Genomic DNA, 17,836 nt, shown 5'->3' with positions numbered 1-17,836 from the left:
TGCGTCACTGCCCGTAATTCGCTATGACTGGTCGGTCAGGTTGACGACGTCAATACGTCTGGTGTGTCGGTGCATCAGCATAGAACTGCAATTTATAGAATGTGCCCTAGACGATCCCACGATCTCTGCAGTTTGAAAGATCGTCTTCACGTTGTAATCCTTCACGATCTAATATCGTCATATCGCCCACCCCTACCCTCATAGTGACGATTTTCAGAGTAATACCTATGAAAATTGTGCTCTGAGAGGGAGTCAATGAGCTCTCCTGAAATTGACTGAGACCCAGCTGGTCCACGCCAGAGAGGAGAGCTGTGTCTTTGGCCGCCTGAGCCCTGGATGGTACACAGATCAGCAGTCATCAAGGCATGGCAGAATTTTCATGCCCCATGGCTGCAGGCGCAAGAGAGCCGCTGCCAAGCACCTGGTGAAAACCCTGGGGGAGAGGGAGAGACCAAACGCAAGCACACAGAACTGACAATGGCCAGGAAGGCAAAACGTAAAAACTGCCTGTGTCCTTCAAGTTGATGTGTGACGTGAACGATACCCCTGGGTCAACAGTTCGAAGCATGTCTGTTGCACCACCATGTGGAATATCAGTATCTTGAGGAACTTGTTTAGCCCCCTTAAATCAAGGACCGGCGAAACCTGCCCATCTTCTTCCCCAGAAAATAAGTTGAGTAGAACCTGGGGGTGTGACAGGGGATCTACTGGTTCTATTGTGCCCTTGGCCAGAAGGGTGGAAAGATCCTGGTTCAGGGTCAAAGCCTTGCTGGGTCCTGGATGATGGTCTTCCTGACCTGTTTGGAAGCTGGGGGACGGCGTCAGAATTGTATCTTTTACACGTGGGCCAAGGTGGAAATTACCCAGGGGTCAGAAGTGAGCAGCCCAGCATCTGAGCTACTGCTGGGAAAAATAACCAACGACCGACCACAAAGCCACAATCCCGGGCCCTGTGACCCCTGGAGGTCTTGGGGACAGCCTGCCAGGAAGGAACACAGCTCTGTGGAGACCCGAGAGCTGTCGTCTGGTCTTTCCAGCCTGGATGGTACACTCCAGTGGCTCTACAGCGGTGGAGCCAACTTTGCTGCATCTTGCATTGCAGCCAAGGATCAGCCGTCTGAAGAAAGATGGGAGTGCCTTCTAGTGTCCTCCCAGCATGCATGCAGCTCCCTCAAATACTCCTGAGGGAGGAACAATGTGTCAAAAAAAGGTGCCGGTTCAGATGGCATGTCCAGCTGCAGACAAGCTAGGGCCATGCAGACGATAGTCCTCATAGAGCTGAACCCAGTGTCATTCATGGAGCTCTGGTCCAAGAAGCGAGAGCCCGGCGCCGAAACATGGGACACATCCTCCCCACCATCATCTTGAAAGAAGGTGGCAGAGGCCGCTACCGAGACAACATCTTCATCAGGGAATGATTCAGGCAAGGGCTGAGCAGGTGTCTCCACATCCTGTCTGAACACCAGAACCCATAGTCAGGAGAAGAGACTTCATCTGAGCCAGCTCCACTGATAGCGGCTCCACCTGAGTTTTAGCCCTCTTCCTAGAGGGGGCAGCTTCGCCTGCGACAGGTAGGTTGAGCTGGAAGCAACTGTTTTTTGGAGGGGACACTCTTCTCACCAAGTGATTGCTCCACCTCCACCAGCCTGGTTGGCTGAACAGCGTTCATTGAACACGTTCATATTTTTAGTGAACGCTGAACTGAACAAATGATGAACGTGAACATGAGCTCATGTTTTACGATAGTTTTAGCTCGGTGAACTTAGTTCCAAATTTTTAAAAAATGAACTATGAATGTGAACTAGTTCATTTTCATGTGTATGAACTGAACTTTGAACTACTTATTTTTTTATTTTTGTGAACTGGCACAACACTGGTTACAACACTCAACAGGTCAACTCCAGCCAGAGCACTGTTACCAAAAGCAGGCACAAACCCAGAGCGAGTTGGGAGCGGGGAGCGAATACACAGCCCTCACCGACAGATATAAACAACCAAAACACAAGGCCCAGTGTTGCTTTTATCTATTATTTATTTTTCTTTGTTTATTTTAGCCAAGACCCTTCTTGCCAGCGAGAGCACTGTCTTCACAAACAAAAATTAACAACCAAAGTAAATATTAGGCTGAGCAAAGGTACTATCCACCCATAAACACACCACAAAACAAAATCATCTGCCGCTTAATTTCTACAAACACAACTTAAAGATTATCATACACAAGGAGTGGTGGTGGGAGCACTGCCCTCCTCCATAGCATTCCAATAAAGACCTGTTAACTTAGTCAGTCAGCTCAACACGAGCAAATACTTACCAAACGGCGGAACAAAATTGAAAGTAAGCTTAACAGGCTGATACGAACAGCGCGAGGGCCAACGTCTATACAACGCTGAACACAAACGGCAGACAGCCGCGTTCCCTCATGACAGAGGGACAACTCGTCGCAGTATCTCGGAGGGCGAGTATTCCGCAGCTCAGGCGTGGTCACAAGGCTACCGGCGATGAATGTATTTTAAGATTGAGAAAATTAGCTTCAGGTAAAGCCACCACAGCAGTGAACCTACAAAGTGAAAATATGAAAAGGATCTGATTCTCTGATACATCGGAAGATTTACCCTCTCTCGGGTCATCTGGGGTCACAGGTGACATTGTTGATATTAAATACTCGACCTGCACATACGCGAGACGGAAGATTCAGTACTTAAAGCACCCCCTCTGGCGGTCAGGAAGGATGAAATAGAACTGGTGCTTTCCAGCAGAACTCTGTGGGGACCAGTCCAGATTATACAGCGGGCAAAATAAGTATTGAACGCATCAACATTTTTCTCAGTAAATATATTTCTGATGGGGCTATTGACATGAAATTGTCACCAGATGTCGGTAACAACCCAAGTAATCCACACATACAAAGAAATCAAAACATATATGTCCATAAATTAAGTTATGTGTAATAAAGTGAAATGACACAGAGAATAAGTATTGAACACATGAAGAAAAGGAGGTGCAAAAAGGCATGGAAAGCCAAGACACCAGCTGAAATCTGTCCGTATTAAAAAGCAATCCTGCCCCCTATCAGTGCAAATTAATATCAGCTGGTTTAGTCCTAATTGATGGCCTATAAAAAGGTTTCTCATGACCGAGGTGTCACACAATGGGCATCTCATGATGGGTAAAAGCAAAGAGCTCTTTCAAGACCTTCGCAACCTTATTGTTGCAAAACATACTGATGGCATTGATTACAGACGTATTTCTAAACTTCTGAATGTGAGCAGTGAGCACCGTTGGGGCCATTATCTGGAAGTGGAAAGAACATCATTTCACCCGACCACGACCAGGTGCTCCTCGCAAGATTTCTGACAGAATAGTCAAAAGAATAATCAGAACAGTTGTCCAAGAGCCAAGGACCACTCGCGGAGAGCTTCAGAAAGACCTGGAATTAGCAGGAATTCAAAGAAAACGTAAGTAATGCACTCAACCGCCATGGCCTCTATGCACACTCACCGCGAAGACTCCATTGTTGTAGAAAAAGCATTTTGAAGCTCGTTTAAAGTTTGCTGCACAACATTTGGACAAGCCTATGAAATGCTGGGAGAATATAGTCTGGTCAGATGTGACCAAAATTGAACTCTTTGGATGTCATAGCACACATCATGTTTGGAGGAGAAATGGCACTGCACATCACCCCAAAAACACTATACCAACAGTGAAGTTTGGAGATGGGAACATCATGGTGTGGGGCTGTTTTTCAACATATGGTACTGGCAGACTTCATATAATTGAAGGAAGGATGAATGGTGAAATGTCCCGAGACATTCTTGATAAGAATCTGCTGCCATCTACCAGGATGCTGAAGATGAAACAAGGGTGGATATTTCAGCAAGACAATGATCCCAAACACACAGGCAAGGAAACTCTCAATTGGTTTCAGAGAAAGAAAATAAAGCTGCTAGAATGGCCCAATCAATCACCTGACTTGAATCCAATTGAAAATCTATGGAAAGAACTGAAGATAAGAGTTCATAGAAGAGGCCCTGGTAACCTTCAAGATTTGAAGACAGTTTGTGTGGAAGAATGGGCCAAAATCACACCTGAGCAATGCATGCCACTAGTTTCTCCATACAGGAGGCATCTTGAAGCTGTCATTACCAACAAAGGCTTTTCTACTAAGTATTAAATAAATTTCAGTAAGTGTTTTCAATACTTTTCCCTGTGTCATTACACTTTATTACACATAACTTAATTTATGGACATGTTTTGATTTCTTTGTATGTGTGGATTACTTTGGTTGTTACCGACATCTGGTGACAATTTCATGTCAATATTAGAAATATATTTACTGAGAAAAATGTTGACGCGTTCAATACTTATTTTTCCCCGCTGTATATGGAGCACGTCATTTTAAAACTACACAATGATTATCTAGTCTCTCAGTCATGGTGTCGTTACAACTCTGGACTGATGCAAGATGGACTGACATTGACTATCAATTAAATATTGAATTTAAATTGTTGATTTGCTGGGCATACTGGGCAATATGGATGCACATCTCTCAGTAAACAATAACCACCATGTATTCAGCAAAGCCATAATTAACACAATATTTTATATTTGACATTTCTAAAAGGATGGAGCTGATAAATCTATACTCCATTCATAATATATAGGCTTATGTTCACATTGTATAACCAAAGCTAAATCAGGTGGCAAAAACCTGTGTAGGCCTACTAAAAAATCAGACCGATAAGCAGAATCAATAATGACATTGATATCAATAATATCTTATCAGTTCCTGTCCCTAGTAATAACTGTGGAAGGGGCAAAGCTTAGACCAAGACTCAGCAGTTTACCTACACCTGAACCCGTCTTCAGAGAGAGTTTCGCAAGTGTAGCATCATGTGCTTCACGGAGACGTGGCTGAGTGAACTTTCTCCCGACTCACATGTCACACTGGACGGATTTCAACTGGTACAGGCGGACAGGAAAACCACGGAGTGCGGAAAGAAGAAGGGAGGAGGGATTGCTGTGTTTGTTAATGAGAGATGGTGCCACCCTGGACACATCAGTGTCAAGGAACAACTCTGCACTAGAGACTTGGAGCTGCTAGCGGTTAGCATGCGGCCGTACCTGCTCCCGAGAGAGTTTTCACATGTCATTGCGGTGTCTGTGTACATCCCCCCCTCGGCCGTCTTCGCTGCAGCCACAGACCAGATCCATAGTGTTGTCTCTCAACTCCTAAACCAGCACCCCCATTCCCTCCTCCTCATCTCTGGGGACTTCAACCACACATCCCTGTCCTCTGCTCTTCCTCCCTTCCCCCAGTATGTGGATTGTCACACCAGAGACAATAAAACTTTGGGCTTGTTGTATGCTAATATCAGGAATGCATACACCTCATCCCCCCTCCCCCCTCAGGGACGCTCAGGTCACAACCTTGTCCATCTGATCACAGACTACACCCCTCTGGTGAATAAACAACCACCTGAGAAGAGCTCTGTGAAGGTGTGGTCCGAGGAGACCAGTGTCAGACTCAGAGATTGCTTTGAAATGACAGACTGGGAAGCACTCTGCAGCCCCCACGATGGCGACATCGACACCATGACCCACTGCATCACAGACTATATTAATTTCTGTGTGGAGAACACTGAGCCCTCCAAGTCAGTACGCTGATTCGCCAACAATAAACCCTGGGAGACCTCCGAGATTAATGCCCTGCTGAACGAGAAGAAGAGGGTCTTTAGATCGGGGGACAAGGAGGAGTGCGCAGAGTCCAGAAGGAACTCAAACAGAAAAACAGGAAAGGGAAGGACTGTTACAGACAGAAACTGGAAGAGCGGCTAGTGCAGAATAACACCAGAGATGTCTGGAGTGGACTGCAGAACATCTCTGGCCACGGAAAAGGAGTGAGGAGAGACCTGAGCTGCGGCGACAAGAACTGGGCCAATGAACTGAATCTGTTCTTCAACAGATTTGATTCTGCCCCCTCCCCCCTTACCTGCCCTGCACCCTCTTCACACCTCCCTGGGCCAGCTCCCCCTCCTCTCCTCAACCCTCTACTTTCAACTCCCATTCACCTCCAGCCCTCCCCTCCCCACCAGTACAACTGCCCCCTCTCACCCCCCACCACCCCCATATCCTCACCTCAGTCATCTTCCACCCCCTTCTCCATAACAGTTGATCAGGTGAAGTGTCAACTTAAGAAGATCAAGACAAGGAAGGCCCCAGGCCCGGATGGAAGGAGAGGATGGAAGGACTGTGCAGATCAGCTCTGTGGTGTGCTCATGCACTTGTTTAACCTGAGCCTGAGCCTGGAGAAAGTACCGGTCCTGTGGAAGACCTCCTGTGTGGTCCCGGTACCTAAAACCGAGCACCCCAAGGAGCCTAACCATTTCAGGCCTGTTGTCTTGACCTCTCACCTGATGAAGACTTTGGAGAGGATCATCCTGAGTCCCCTGAAACCACTGGTGAGCACACAGCTAGACCCCCTGCAGTTTGCTTAACGGCCTGGTATTGGGGTGGATAATGCAGTGATCTACCTACTGCATAGATCACTGCTACACCTGGAGGACAGTGGGAGCACTGTGAGGGTCATGTTTTTTGACTTTTCTAGTGCTTTCAACACGATCCTGCCGCCACTGCTCAGAGTGAAGTTGGAAAGTGTGGGAGTGGACCATTATCTGGCTGCATGGATGATAGACTACCTCACCAACAGACCACAGTACGTGAGGCTTCGTCACAGTGTGTCTGATGTAGTGCTCTGCAGTACAGGTGCCCCCCAGGGTACGGTGCTCTGCCCTTTTCTCTTCACCCTGTATACCTCGGACTTCACACACAACACCACACACTGCCATGTCCAGAAGTTCTCTGACAACACAGCCATTGTTGGGTGTGTTTCGGAGGGAAATGAACTGGAATACAGGACAGTCATCAGGGACTTTGTCAGCTGGTGCAAGATCAACCAGCTTCAGCTTAATGCCAGCAAAACAAAGGAGATGATTGTGAACCCCAGGCGGAAGACATCCCACTTCACACCAGTGAACATCCAGGGACTGGACATCGAGGTGGTGGAGAACTACAAGTTCCTGGGGGTTCACCTAAACAACAAACTGGACTGGTCCACCAACACCCACGCTCTCTACAAGAAGGGTCAGAGTCGCCTTCACCTGCTGAGGAGACTGAGGTCCTTTGGCGTGTGTGGGGCTCTCCTCAGGACCTTCTACGACTCTGTGGTGGCCTCAGCCATCTACTTCGCTGTGGTCTGCTGGAGAGGGGGCAGCACTGACAGGGATAGGCAGAAGCTCAACAAACTGATCCGGAAAGCGAGCTCTGTCCTGGGCTGCCCCCTAGACTCCATTGAGGAAGTAGGTGACAGGAGGATGTTAGCTAAGCTGACATCCATCATGAACAATAACTCTCACCCTCTGCATGACACTGTAGGGTCTCTGAGTAGCTTCTTCAGCAGCAGACTTTTACATCCTCGCTGTAAGAAGGAGAGGTTCCGCAGGTCCTTCATTCCAGCAGCTGTCAGACTCCACAACTCCTGCTCTTCCTGACCATGTGCAAACTTGCACTTTTTCATGTACATATCGTGTGTATTGTGTATATTGTATTTATTAGTGTATATTTGGTGTATTTTTGATGTATATTTCCATAGATGTTTATTCTATAGATGTTTATTTTTCTGCTGTGGTAAATGAATTTCCCAGTTGTGGGATTAACAAAGTTAATCTAATCTAATCTAATCTAATGATAAGGGACACTCCTTCGATGACAGTTATGTACATATTCTGGTCATGGAGTAAAGGAGGTTTGAAAGAGGAGTGAAGCAGGCCATCTATATCCTCATTAGAGGAGGGGGTATACGACACCACTTATCCCCCACCCACAATGCTGTCCTTACCATGTCCTTTCCATCTCTACAATCCACCCCCAATACCAAAAAATGGCGTCAGCATCATTGATTCATTGTTGACAGTCGGCTCCTGGATTAGTCAAGTGAGTGTTCTAAGCAACCTTTAGAACCTGATGGTTTTCACTGTCTCTGCTAAATTCATGCCAACACTGTTTGTTGCTGCAGCTCCACCCACCCTCCTAATGCCCAGCTGAGGTTTTTGGATTGTTGACCTGCTTATATCGAATGTGCATGTACAGTATGTTTAATCTATTTATGGACAATCAATCTATTTTCCATACTCAGCCAGACTACTGAAAAAAGCCTTAACCTACTATTTAGATATTAGAATTTGTTTCAAAATTACATTTGAGCATTTTCCTGTAAGAATTCATTTTTGCACAGAACAAGGACTCGTGTCCCCTAACTCATACACTAGAATCATGTTAGGGATCACTTTACAGTGTAGACAGGAGGAACTATTAAAGGCACCAGTTATCCAGGATCAAAGATGCTGGGCTTTCTGTAGGGAGGTAGCCCAAAAAGAGCCAGACTAAACTGAACCATTTTCAATCCATAACCTAAACTCATCTATGAATATGGCTTGTAAAAATAGAAAGAAAAATATTTGGCTTTACATTGTATTTAGTTTCAACTTGCACCAAGACAAAATCATGTTTCTGCAAAACATGTTGATATTGAAGGATTATATACTGTAGCCTCCAGGTGCTGGTACTGGATCTTTATGAATGTGTATAACTCTGTAATCTGATCAACACTTTTATATAGAATCAGTGCTGGTAAACTACTTCATATAAAACCAGAGGAGTGAATATTGTTAATTAAATGACAGTCTTGTATTCACTAGTACCTCCTCTGCTCGTCTCCATGTTCCCCAGATGGAACAGTTAGACACTCGTCCATGTGACCATGAAGGAGACGCAGGACATCCCCTCCTATCAGGAAACCTGCAGACAGAGAGTATAGAGGGAGAAGAGGGAGAGTGACATTGGAGAAAAAAAACAAGAAAGAGAGAGATTAAATAAAAAAAGAAGGTGAGGCAAAGGAGAAAGAGGAAAGAGGAGGATAGATAGAACCAACGATGGGACTGAATTATACTCCAGATAATTTGTAGCCTTTAGCCCCCTACTCTGCACAAGCCGTGGTCATTTTGCAACTCATGTGAGTGTTCCGATGAACCCTGACTTCTGATGTGGTAGGAGGGCATCAGTAGGTAATTATGGTATTATGACAAGGATTTGCACTTTTAAAACCCACCTGTTCAGATATATTAAGACCAGCAGACCTGACACTATGGGAACTGTAGTCCCTGACAGACCACGTCAGTATCCAGAGACATCTGCAGTGTCCCAATTGTACACTATGTACAGTTGGAACCAGAAGTTTACATACATTGTATAAAACCTTTTTTTCTCACTGTCTGACATTAAATCAGACTAAACTTTTCCTGTTTTAGGTCAGTTAGGATTAACCTAAATTATTTATATTTGCTAAATGCCAGAATAATGAGAGAGATAATTTTTTGGATAATCTTTTATTACTTTCTTCAAAGTCAGAAGTTTACATACACTAAGATTACTATGCCTTTAAACAATTTGGGAAAGCCCAGATGATGATGTCATGGCTTTGGAAGCTTCTCATAGGTTAAATGACAACATTTGAGTTAATTACAGGCACACCTGTGGATGTTTTTTAAGGCACACCTCAAACACACTGCTTCCTTGTGTGACATCATGGGAAAATCAAAAGAAATCAGCCAATATATCAGGAAGAGAATTGTGGACTTCCACAAGTCTGGTTTATCCTTGGGTACAATTTCCAGATGCCTGAAGGTGCCACGTTCATCTGTTCAAACAATTATACACAAGTATAAACACCATGGGAATGTCCAGCCAGCATCATGTTGTGGGGGTGTTTTGCTGCAGGAGGGATTGGTGCACTTCACAAAATAGATGGCATCATGAGGAAAGAACATTATGCAGAAATATTGAAGCAACATCTCAAGACATCAGCCATGAAATTATAGCTTGGGTGCAAATGGGTCTTCTAAATGGACAATGACCCTAAGCATAATGCCAAATTAGTTACAAAGTGTCTTAAGGACAACAAAGTCAATGTTTTGGAGTGGCCATCACAAAGCCCTGATCTCAATCCTATAGAAAATTTGTGGGCAGAGCTGAAAAGGCGTGTGTGAGCAAGGCGGCCTACAAATCTGACTCAGTTACACCAGTTCTGTCAGGAGGAATGGGCCAAAATTCCAGGAAACTATTGTGAGAAGCTTGTGGAAGGATACCCAAAACGTTTGACCCAAGTCATACAGTTTAAAGGCAATGCTACTAAATACTAATGAAATGTATGCAAACTTTTGACTTTGAAGAAAGTAATAAAAAATTGTCTAAAAAATTCTCTCTCTCATTATTCTGGTATTTAGCAAATATAAATAATTTTGGTAATCCTAACTGACCTAAAACAGGAAAAGTTTAGTCTGTTTTAATGTCAGACAGTGAGAAAAAAAGGTCATGTGTCTTTTTATACAGTGTATGTAAACTTCTGGTTTCAACTGTACATATTGCATCTGTATACATTTTTATGTGTGCTCTTGATATAACCTATTGTCCAACGATGCATTCCAGAAAGGGAATTGAGGAGCTGCTCATATCTGCAAAATGGTGAAATGGTGACACAGTTCCACAAGATTATAATGTAATACACACTGTACAGAGTTAAAATGTAAATTAGAATTATTACACAGCATGTCAAAGATGATTCACTGTACAACAAAGTTAGTTCTTACTTCACCTGAACACTGAACACCACTAGATCAGCTGTTCCTTCTGAATATCATTAAGTGTGTGAACATGCAAACATGCATCCATTTGTCCTGATATTTAAATTAAATTTCACAAATGTGTCCAAAAATAAGAGGAAGCAAGAAGAAACCAGAAAGTAAGATAGCAAAAAGCACAATATAAGCAGAGAGAAAAAAGAGAGACACAAAGGAAGACAGTACCTTGTGCTACTTCACTGCCAGAACAGATGGGAGCCACGCTCCACAGAGTCTGCTGGAAAGCTGCATCTACATGGAGACTGCCATTGCCATAGGACAGATGCTGAAGGAAGACAGAGACAACAATTTAATGACACACTGGACTGAAACACACACGAACACTGAGGATGGTCCTCGATCTAAATCCTGTATTCAGCAGGTCAGAGAGACAGGTCTACTGTGGCCACTGGGAGCAGCAGAGACTGAAGTGCTCCAGATGTATAAACCAACTGCATGGTAGCATCTTCAAAGTGAGTGATACAGTCAGAAGAAAGAAATGGTGGTACAGAGAGAGAGGACAGAGAAAGAGCCCTTGAAAGAAGGGCTACAGCTAGAAAAGAGGTAATTACAACTCCTCAAGCAACATTCAAATGTTAATGCTCTGTTACTTAGTTTTACAGAAGTTTGTACACCCTACTAAGTCAGTGCTCAGTAAACTTAGATGTTGACTTTTGTGATGATGCAGGTAAGGTTTTCTTCTGATGACTCTTCCATATAGACCCTATTTAGGCTATAAGGGTGCCCAAACTTTTGATAAGTACAAATGAATATTCAGGAATAATAGAGCCCAGCATATTATGCAAACAGGTACAAGCAGGCAAATGTGCATATACTATATGTAGATAAACTGTCTGAGGTCTTTCCTGAGAACTAAATCAAAGATTATGAAACTTGGGGTTAAGATTACATAGCTGTAGCAAATAAAGGCATCATCAGGAGAATCCCCACATGTGAGAAAAGCTGCTGCTTTTCATTCTGATAATTATTCATCCTCATGTCATGGCTCCTCTGTCCTTCAGCCCATCACATGGAAACTGACTGAGAAGACAAGTAGAGAGGAGATTCCTGGAGGTGCTTAGAGAGAGGAACCAAACTGTTTCCAAGCACATGTGGTGTTTTTTTTTTTTTTAACAAATAGCAATACATTTCAGTTTACTGATGCATGGCTGTGTAGCACCCCACTGTACCCTAGACTAATGGGGTGATTTTGGGTTTGTTTGGTGTTAAGGTAGCTACCCGAAGGTTTACCTATTTTAAGTAATCTGATATTACTGTTACTGATATTCAAAAATAATTCAAACCAATGCACTTGTTCTAACTTATTAACCGACACCAGACAACGTTATAAAATTAAACAAATGTAGTTTACTTAAGGTTTTGCGGCAATACAAATATTTACCCTTTAAATTAAAATGAAACAAACAAACAAAGTTATATATAGTGTCTCCAAAACACACCTTATACCCCCCTGAAAAGAAATAAATAATAACCTCTGGACTAACTCAACAGTACTTTACTGAGCAATACTAAAAAATACCCCTCAATTGTTCATCACAAATGTATAACCAAATACCTTAATGGTTTAATACTCAATAACTGATACTCAATAACTGAAAATACTATACACTAACGTGGGCCCACACACGCACACTCACACACACACTCACGCTAACAGAAACCCCTGTTGCAGGCCTGTTTGATGCTCGGGTGCGTTGCGGCCGATGAACATCCGCTCTTCCCACGAGAGAAACCACACAGCAGGCTCACAGTTCAGACGAAGAAGTCCTCTCCTCCCAGCGAAAACCGCGCAGCTAGTCCGACTCACTGCTCAGCTGACGAAATCCTCCGCTCTTCCCGCAGAAAAACAGCCAGGCAAATTCACAGCTCAGCTGGAGAAATCCTCTGCTCCACACCCCCAAAGTGCCACCAGGCAAACTCACAGTTCAGCTGGAAAAATCTTCGGCGGGCACCAGACGACCGCGACGGCGAAGTCTTCCTCCTTCCGTCCGACAAGTTGTCCTTTAACTTCACGTTGACGAAACACCCACACACACACTAATACTAGCCTCAATAAACTCTCAGTTAATGAGGAACAGTGCGGTAGTGTTTATAATTTTTCTCAATACTCGAGATACATTACATTGTGCTCCTCTCGGTGCTAGCTTAGCTGCTGCCTCCTGCCGTGTACCCTTTTCCTTTTTTTTTCACTCCCCCCTTTTTTTCCGCATTCTCCTGCAATCATCACAGGTGAATCCAACAGACTACGCAGCAAACCAATAAAACAATAGAACAAAGCCACATGAATTCTCTAAAGGCAGATCTCGTGATATTTAACTATTTATCTTCAAAATGAACTTAAAATGCACTTATTCTTTTTAACTGAAATCTCCATTAATTTATTAATATTCAGTGTGTCTCCTTTAATTATTGTGAAAACAACCTTATTAAGTGTTATGAAAATAATCTTAATTCCACTTAATTTCTTATATTATTAGGTCTTTCCTCTTTTATAAAGTACCTTTATATAACCCCTCATTTTCTCACAGGGCCTACAGCTGTAATACTGTAGATTACATAAAGTGTAAAATCTATATCAGGAATGAATAATGACGGCAACTTTTTTCTACATTGAGAGATAACCCAACTACAGAGAAGGCTCTAATGTGCCACACTATGGATGTTGATTGGTAGTTCATCCAATGATTATCCCACTGGCTTCTATGTGTAAGTACAGTGTATGATTGGTTGCTTTTTACCTTTTTATCATACTTGATTAAGTTTTGTCCACTTTTGATCAGTTTTACTAAGAGGGATGATGATTAAGGAGTGAAGGACGAAATACACAGTAAGAAGGAGAGAAGAATGGAATGAAGGGGTGAAGGAAAATAGTGATAAGGAAGGAGGCCAAACAAACAAATCAAGAAAACATTTTAGCATACCCTCCCACCCCTCTCTCCTCACACATATTCCCACACACAGCCTCTACTAACCAGATATCTTTCAGAGGAGACGCTGACCAGGATGAGATCATCTCCCACTCTAACCTTCTCTCCCTCTGAACGCTGCTTGGATGCTGGATGGATGGTCCACCAGCAAGCCTCGCCTACACACACACAAGGAAAAATACACACACACACACACACACACACACACACACACACACACACACACACACACACACACACACACACACACACAAACACAGCTCAGAAAATAGAAATGTATGCATGACTCACAGGCTCATACACCAAGATGAACTCCTGTGATACTACCTACCACCGGTTTGGCAGCCTATATTTTGCAGCTGTTCTGCTTGTACTGTAATTTGCATCATCTTTACAGAAGCAGGTCAAGTACAAGAACAGAGGAGACTGTGTACTCTATAGTGTCATACTGTTTTGACCTTGTTGAAAAGTGAAGGTACACAGCTTTCTTCCAGGAAAGACATGGATATACTGTAATCCTGAGTTAAAATACCAAACTGTACCAGGATGGAACTACTAAAGCTAATGGAATCAGGTTAACTTTAGCCTTTGCCCTATTCAGACTTAACTTAATTTGTTGAAGGTCTGACATGATGAAGATTTTTCTGAATGATAAAGCTGTCTGTACTTAATTTAAACAATATTTTTTCATCTCTGAATATTGTTTTTTTCTTATGTTTCCAGCTGAGCTCTGCCTCCTCATGCCCAAATCACATCCAGCTAGAGTTGACCCCATCTCCTTAAAAATCATATCATCATATCACACTTGTAATTTTAAATCCCCTTAACAGCATCTGTAGACTACAAAGAGAGATGTTTGAGGTGATTTCTATACTATACCAATGTTAACAATAAGCTCTATAGGTTACTTCTATCAATTATCACGTCATCAGATGCTTAAGGCATGTAGTCTCTAACTGCACTAATATCACCATTTGTCATTCAGTCAAATTGTTTTGCTCCGTGGCAGGTTTTCAAAAGTTCATCTCTGAGTTAGCTAACATCTTATGAGTATTTACTGAGCTGTATTTCCTTGGTGAACTAGACATGTTCTCTCCCCTCCCTTGTGGTATCTGGACATTTCAATTAGAGAAACAAAAATACAGTTTGAAAGCGGAGCATGAAAAACAAAAAAATTTGAAGAACATAATCCTCATGTAACCACCTGGCTCATCCAAGTAAGAATGAGCGTGGTGGAGCATGTAAAGGACGGCATCATCCACTCCAATATGTTCCTTGTAGGTGAATGGTAGGGGGACTAGTGCGTGTTCACCCTGTGGCCTCAGAATGTGGAGAAGCAGCCGCTTCAGGGTCTTCATGATTTGTGATGTGAGGGCCACCGGTCTGTAGTCATTTATCTCAGATGGTCGCCCTACTTTAGGGACCGGAACAAGACATGATGTTTTCCCTTCCTGTTTGTAGACTTCAGTTGAAGATCCTCTGGAGAGGCTCAGCCAGCTGGGCTGCACAGCATTGGACACACAGCATCGAGGCCTGCTGCCTTTCCAGGACGTAGCCTCTTGAGCTCCGCCCTCACCTCCTTTGCTGTAGAGGACAGGAGACTTGACCCCAGTGTGTAGGGAGTTGCAGCTGCAGTGTCAGGTTGTGAAGGAGATGCCGTAGGAGAAGCTGCAGCTGAAGCAGTGGAAAAGAGAACAGATGAAGCTGTGTCAAACCTGTTGTAGAGCAGGTTGAACTCATTGGCCTTGTCCACATCACCTGATGTTGCCTGGCTGTTCTTCTCTTTATAGCCAGTAATGGTCGTCATCCCCTTCCACACCTCTCTGGTGTTGTTGTACTGCAGCTTCCTCTCTACTTTCTTTTTGTAGTCCTCCACCTGCTTTAATCTTCTCTTCAGCTCATGTTGCACACACCTGAGCTTCTCCCAGTCTCCATCCCTGAAGGCCTCCTTTATCTGGTTGAGGAGGGTTTTGATGTTACTGGTGATCCAGGGTTTGTTGTTTGTCCGACATGACAAAACCGTTCACCTCCTCCCACTGACTCTGCTTTTATATCTTACCAAACTAACTGTCAACCATGTACTGTAAATGAAAGTATCGCAAACTTAAATAGTGTTACAAATTCATGTGAGTACTGTGAGACAAAGATCAGCTTTAACAGTGCAGGTGGTGACTGAATCATGTTTTACCCTCTGGGTTTACTGTATGTGCTCGCTGGTGAGACTGTTCAGTACTAGAACCCTGTACTAACCTGTGTACTCAACTCAACTGAACTCAGCTGCTGCTGATACCAGCACTGGTACAGACTTCAGTCCTTGATTCTTCTCATACATGCTAAACTGTGGCCTATATGCCAAAAATGCCATACCATTTGGGAGTTTCTGAATCAGACAGTAGACTGTTTAGTAGAGAGTAGTAGAGTGTTTATTAGCCTGTTAGCTTGTGGATATTACTCATGATTCCTGGGAATATAATGACACATTTTGTTTAAGTTCCACTCCACACCAGCATATTATGTTAGTGTGACCCTCACTCTGAAGAAAAACAACACATCGCAGCCCCAGTCAGCACAGAGTAAGGTTAGTCCATAGCTTTCGGCGTGGTAGCAACATGTCACTGTGTGTTGTTATTGTTGTAACAGACTGTGTTTTCTGTGTGTTTCAGTAAGTGTGTCCCCAGCTGCCATAAGACATAAGTTGTTGGCACTATGTGTCTATGTCCCATGTATTATTTTCATTACTAAATGTGCTCATTTAGGTGAACTCATGCACAGTTACAGTGTATAACAGTTAAAGCTACTACTGTCATGGTTTGCAATGGCAGACACTTTTTGTTAGTTTGTTTGGACTTTTGTCACTTCCTGTTTTATTTTGTAGTTGGTTTCCTTGTGTGTCTTAATGTTTTTACTTCCTGTCTTGGTCCTGTTTCTCTGTGTGGTGATTGTCTGCCCTGCCCTAATGTGTTTCACCTGTGTTCAATCACCCTTGACTCCCTTGTGTATATATAGTCTTTGTGCTCACCTTTGTCTGTGTCGGTTCGTCTGTTCATCTCTGGTTTTTCCTTGATCTGTTCATCTCTGGTTTTTCCTTGATGTGTTCATCTCTGGTTTTTCCTTGATCTCTTCATCTCTGGTTTTTCCTCGATCTGTTCATGTCTGGCTTTTCCTCGATCTGTTCATCTCTGGTTTGTCCTTGATCTGTTCATGTCTGGTTTGTCCTCGGTCTGTTTATGTTCCCTGTTCGGTTGGCTGTGGTATCCCCTGTGTCTCCGGTTGTTGTTCCTTGTGTGCCCTCGTGCTTCGATTTCCTGTTCTGTTGGTTCACCCGTTTTGTAAGTTCTTCAGTCAATAAACATTTTCACCTCATTCCCCTGTGTTGGCTGTATTTGGGTCCAGCTTTACCCGCATTGTGACAGAACAAACCGACCATAATATGGACCCAGCAGCATACGGCAGTTTCATGGCTTTTATGAGGTTGCCTCAATCCTCCCAGTCAGCACCCCCTTCAGTCTTCAGGCCCCTTTGCACGCTGGCTGACTCAGATCTGGAGGACCCTGAGTCGTCTCCTTTTTGGGGAATCCGGCTAGCCTTCCCTGGGAGGTATCTAGGGGAGGGAGCCCCTGGGAGGAAACGCAGGTCACGGAGACGCTGGTTCTCCAAGCAGCCTCAGCCCCAGAACTCTCAGGCCGAGCCTCGACCTCGATCCTTCCAGCCAGTGCCCCCCCCGTCGAACATCAGGTCCCTTTGCACGATGGCTGACCTGCTGTCTGACTCAGACCTGGAGGACCCTGATGAGTCCCCTTTCAAGGGAATTCGTCTGGCTATTTTTACGGGGTTGTGTGGTGGCTACAGAAAGCGAGGTCATCATTGCACCACAGGAAGACTCAGCCTCTGCCCCAGAACTCCCAGCCCGAGCCTCAGCCTCGATCCTTTCAGCCAGTGCCCCTGTCAAACGTCAGGTCCCGTTGCACAATGGCTGACCCGCTGTCTGACCCGCTGTCTGGCTTGGACCCTGACGAGTCCCCTTTCAAGTGAACAGGCTATTTTTATGGGGTTGCGTGGTGGCCACAGAAGGCAAGGACATCATGGCTCCCGTCACCACAGGGAAATTCAGCCTTAGCCCCAGCCCCAGGTTCCTCGCTTCCAGCCAAAGTCCCAGCC

General features: G+C 44.1%; 1 protein-coding gene across 1 annotated transcript in view; it reads right to left on the bottom strand.

The window, feature by feature from the left end:
* Positions 1 to 17,836, bottom strand: part of ryr2 (ryanodine receptor 2) — a 225,349-nt gene that overhangs the window by 127,968 nt on the left and 79,545 nt on the right. Inside the window, exons 7-9 of the mRNA XM_022766015.1 lie at positions 13,724 to 13,836; positions 10,917 to 11,016; positions 8,757 to 8,853 (exon numbers count right to left, since the gene is read on the bottom strand). Coding sequence (XP_022621736.1) covers positions 8,757 to 8,853; positions 10,917 to 11,016; positions 13,724 to 13,836 — 310 coding nt within the window. The remainder of the gene's footprint in view (positions 1 to 8,756; positions 8,854 to 10,916; positions 11,017 to 13,723; positions 13,837 to 17,836) is intronic.

The sequence above is a fragment of the Seriola dumerili genome, unplaced genomic scaffold (genome assembly GCF_002260705.1).
Source record: "Seriola dumerili isolate Sdu_G_001 unplaced genomic scaffold, Sdu_1.0 BDQW01000807.1, whole genome shotgun sequence".
Lineage (NCBI taxonomy): Eukaryota > Metazoa > Chordata > Actinopteri > Carangiformes > Carangidae > Seriola > Seriola dumerili.
This window is presented reverse-complemented; position numbering and strand designations above follow the sequence as displayed.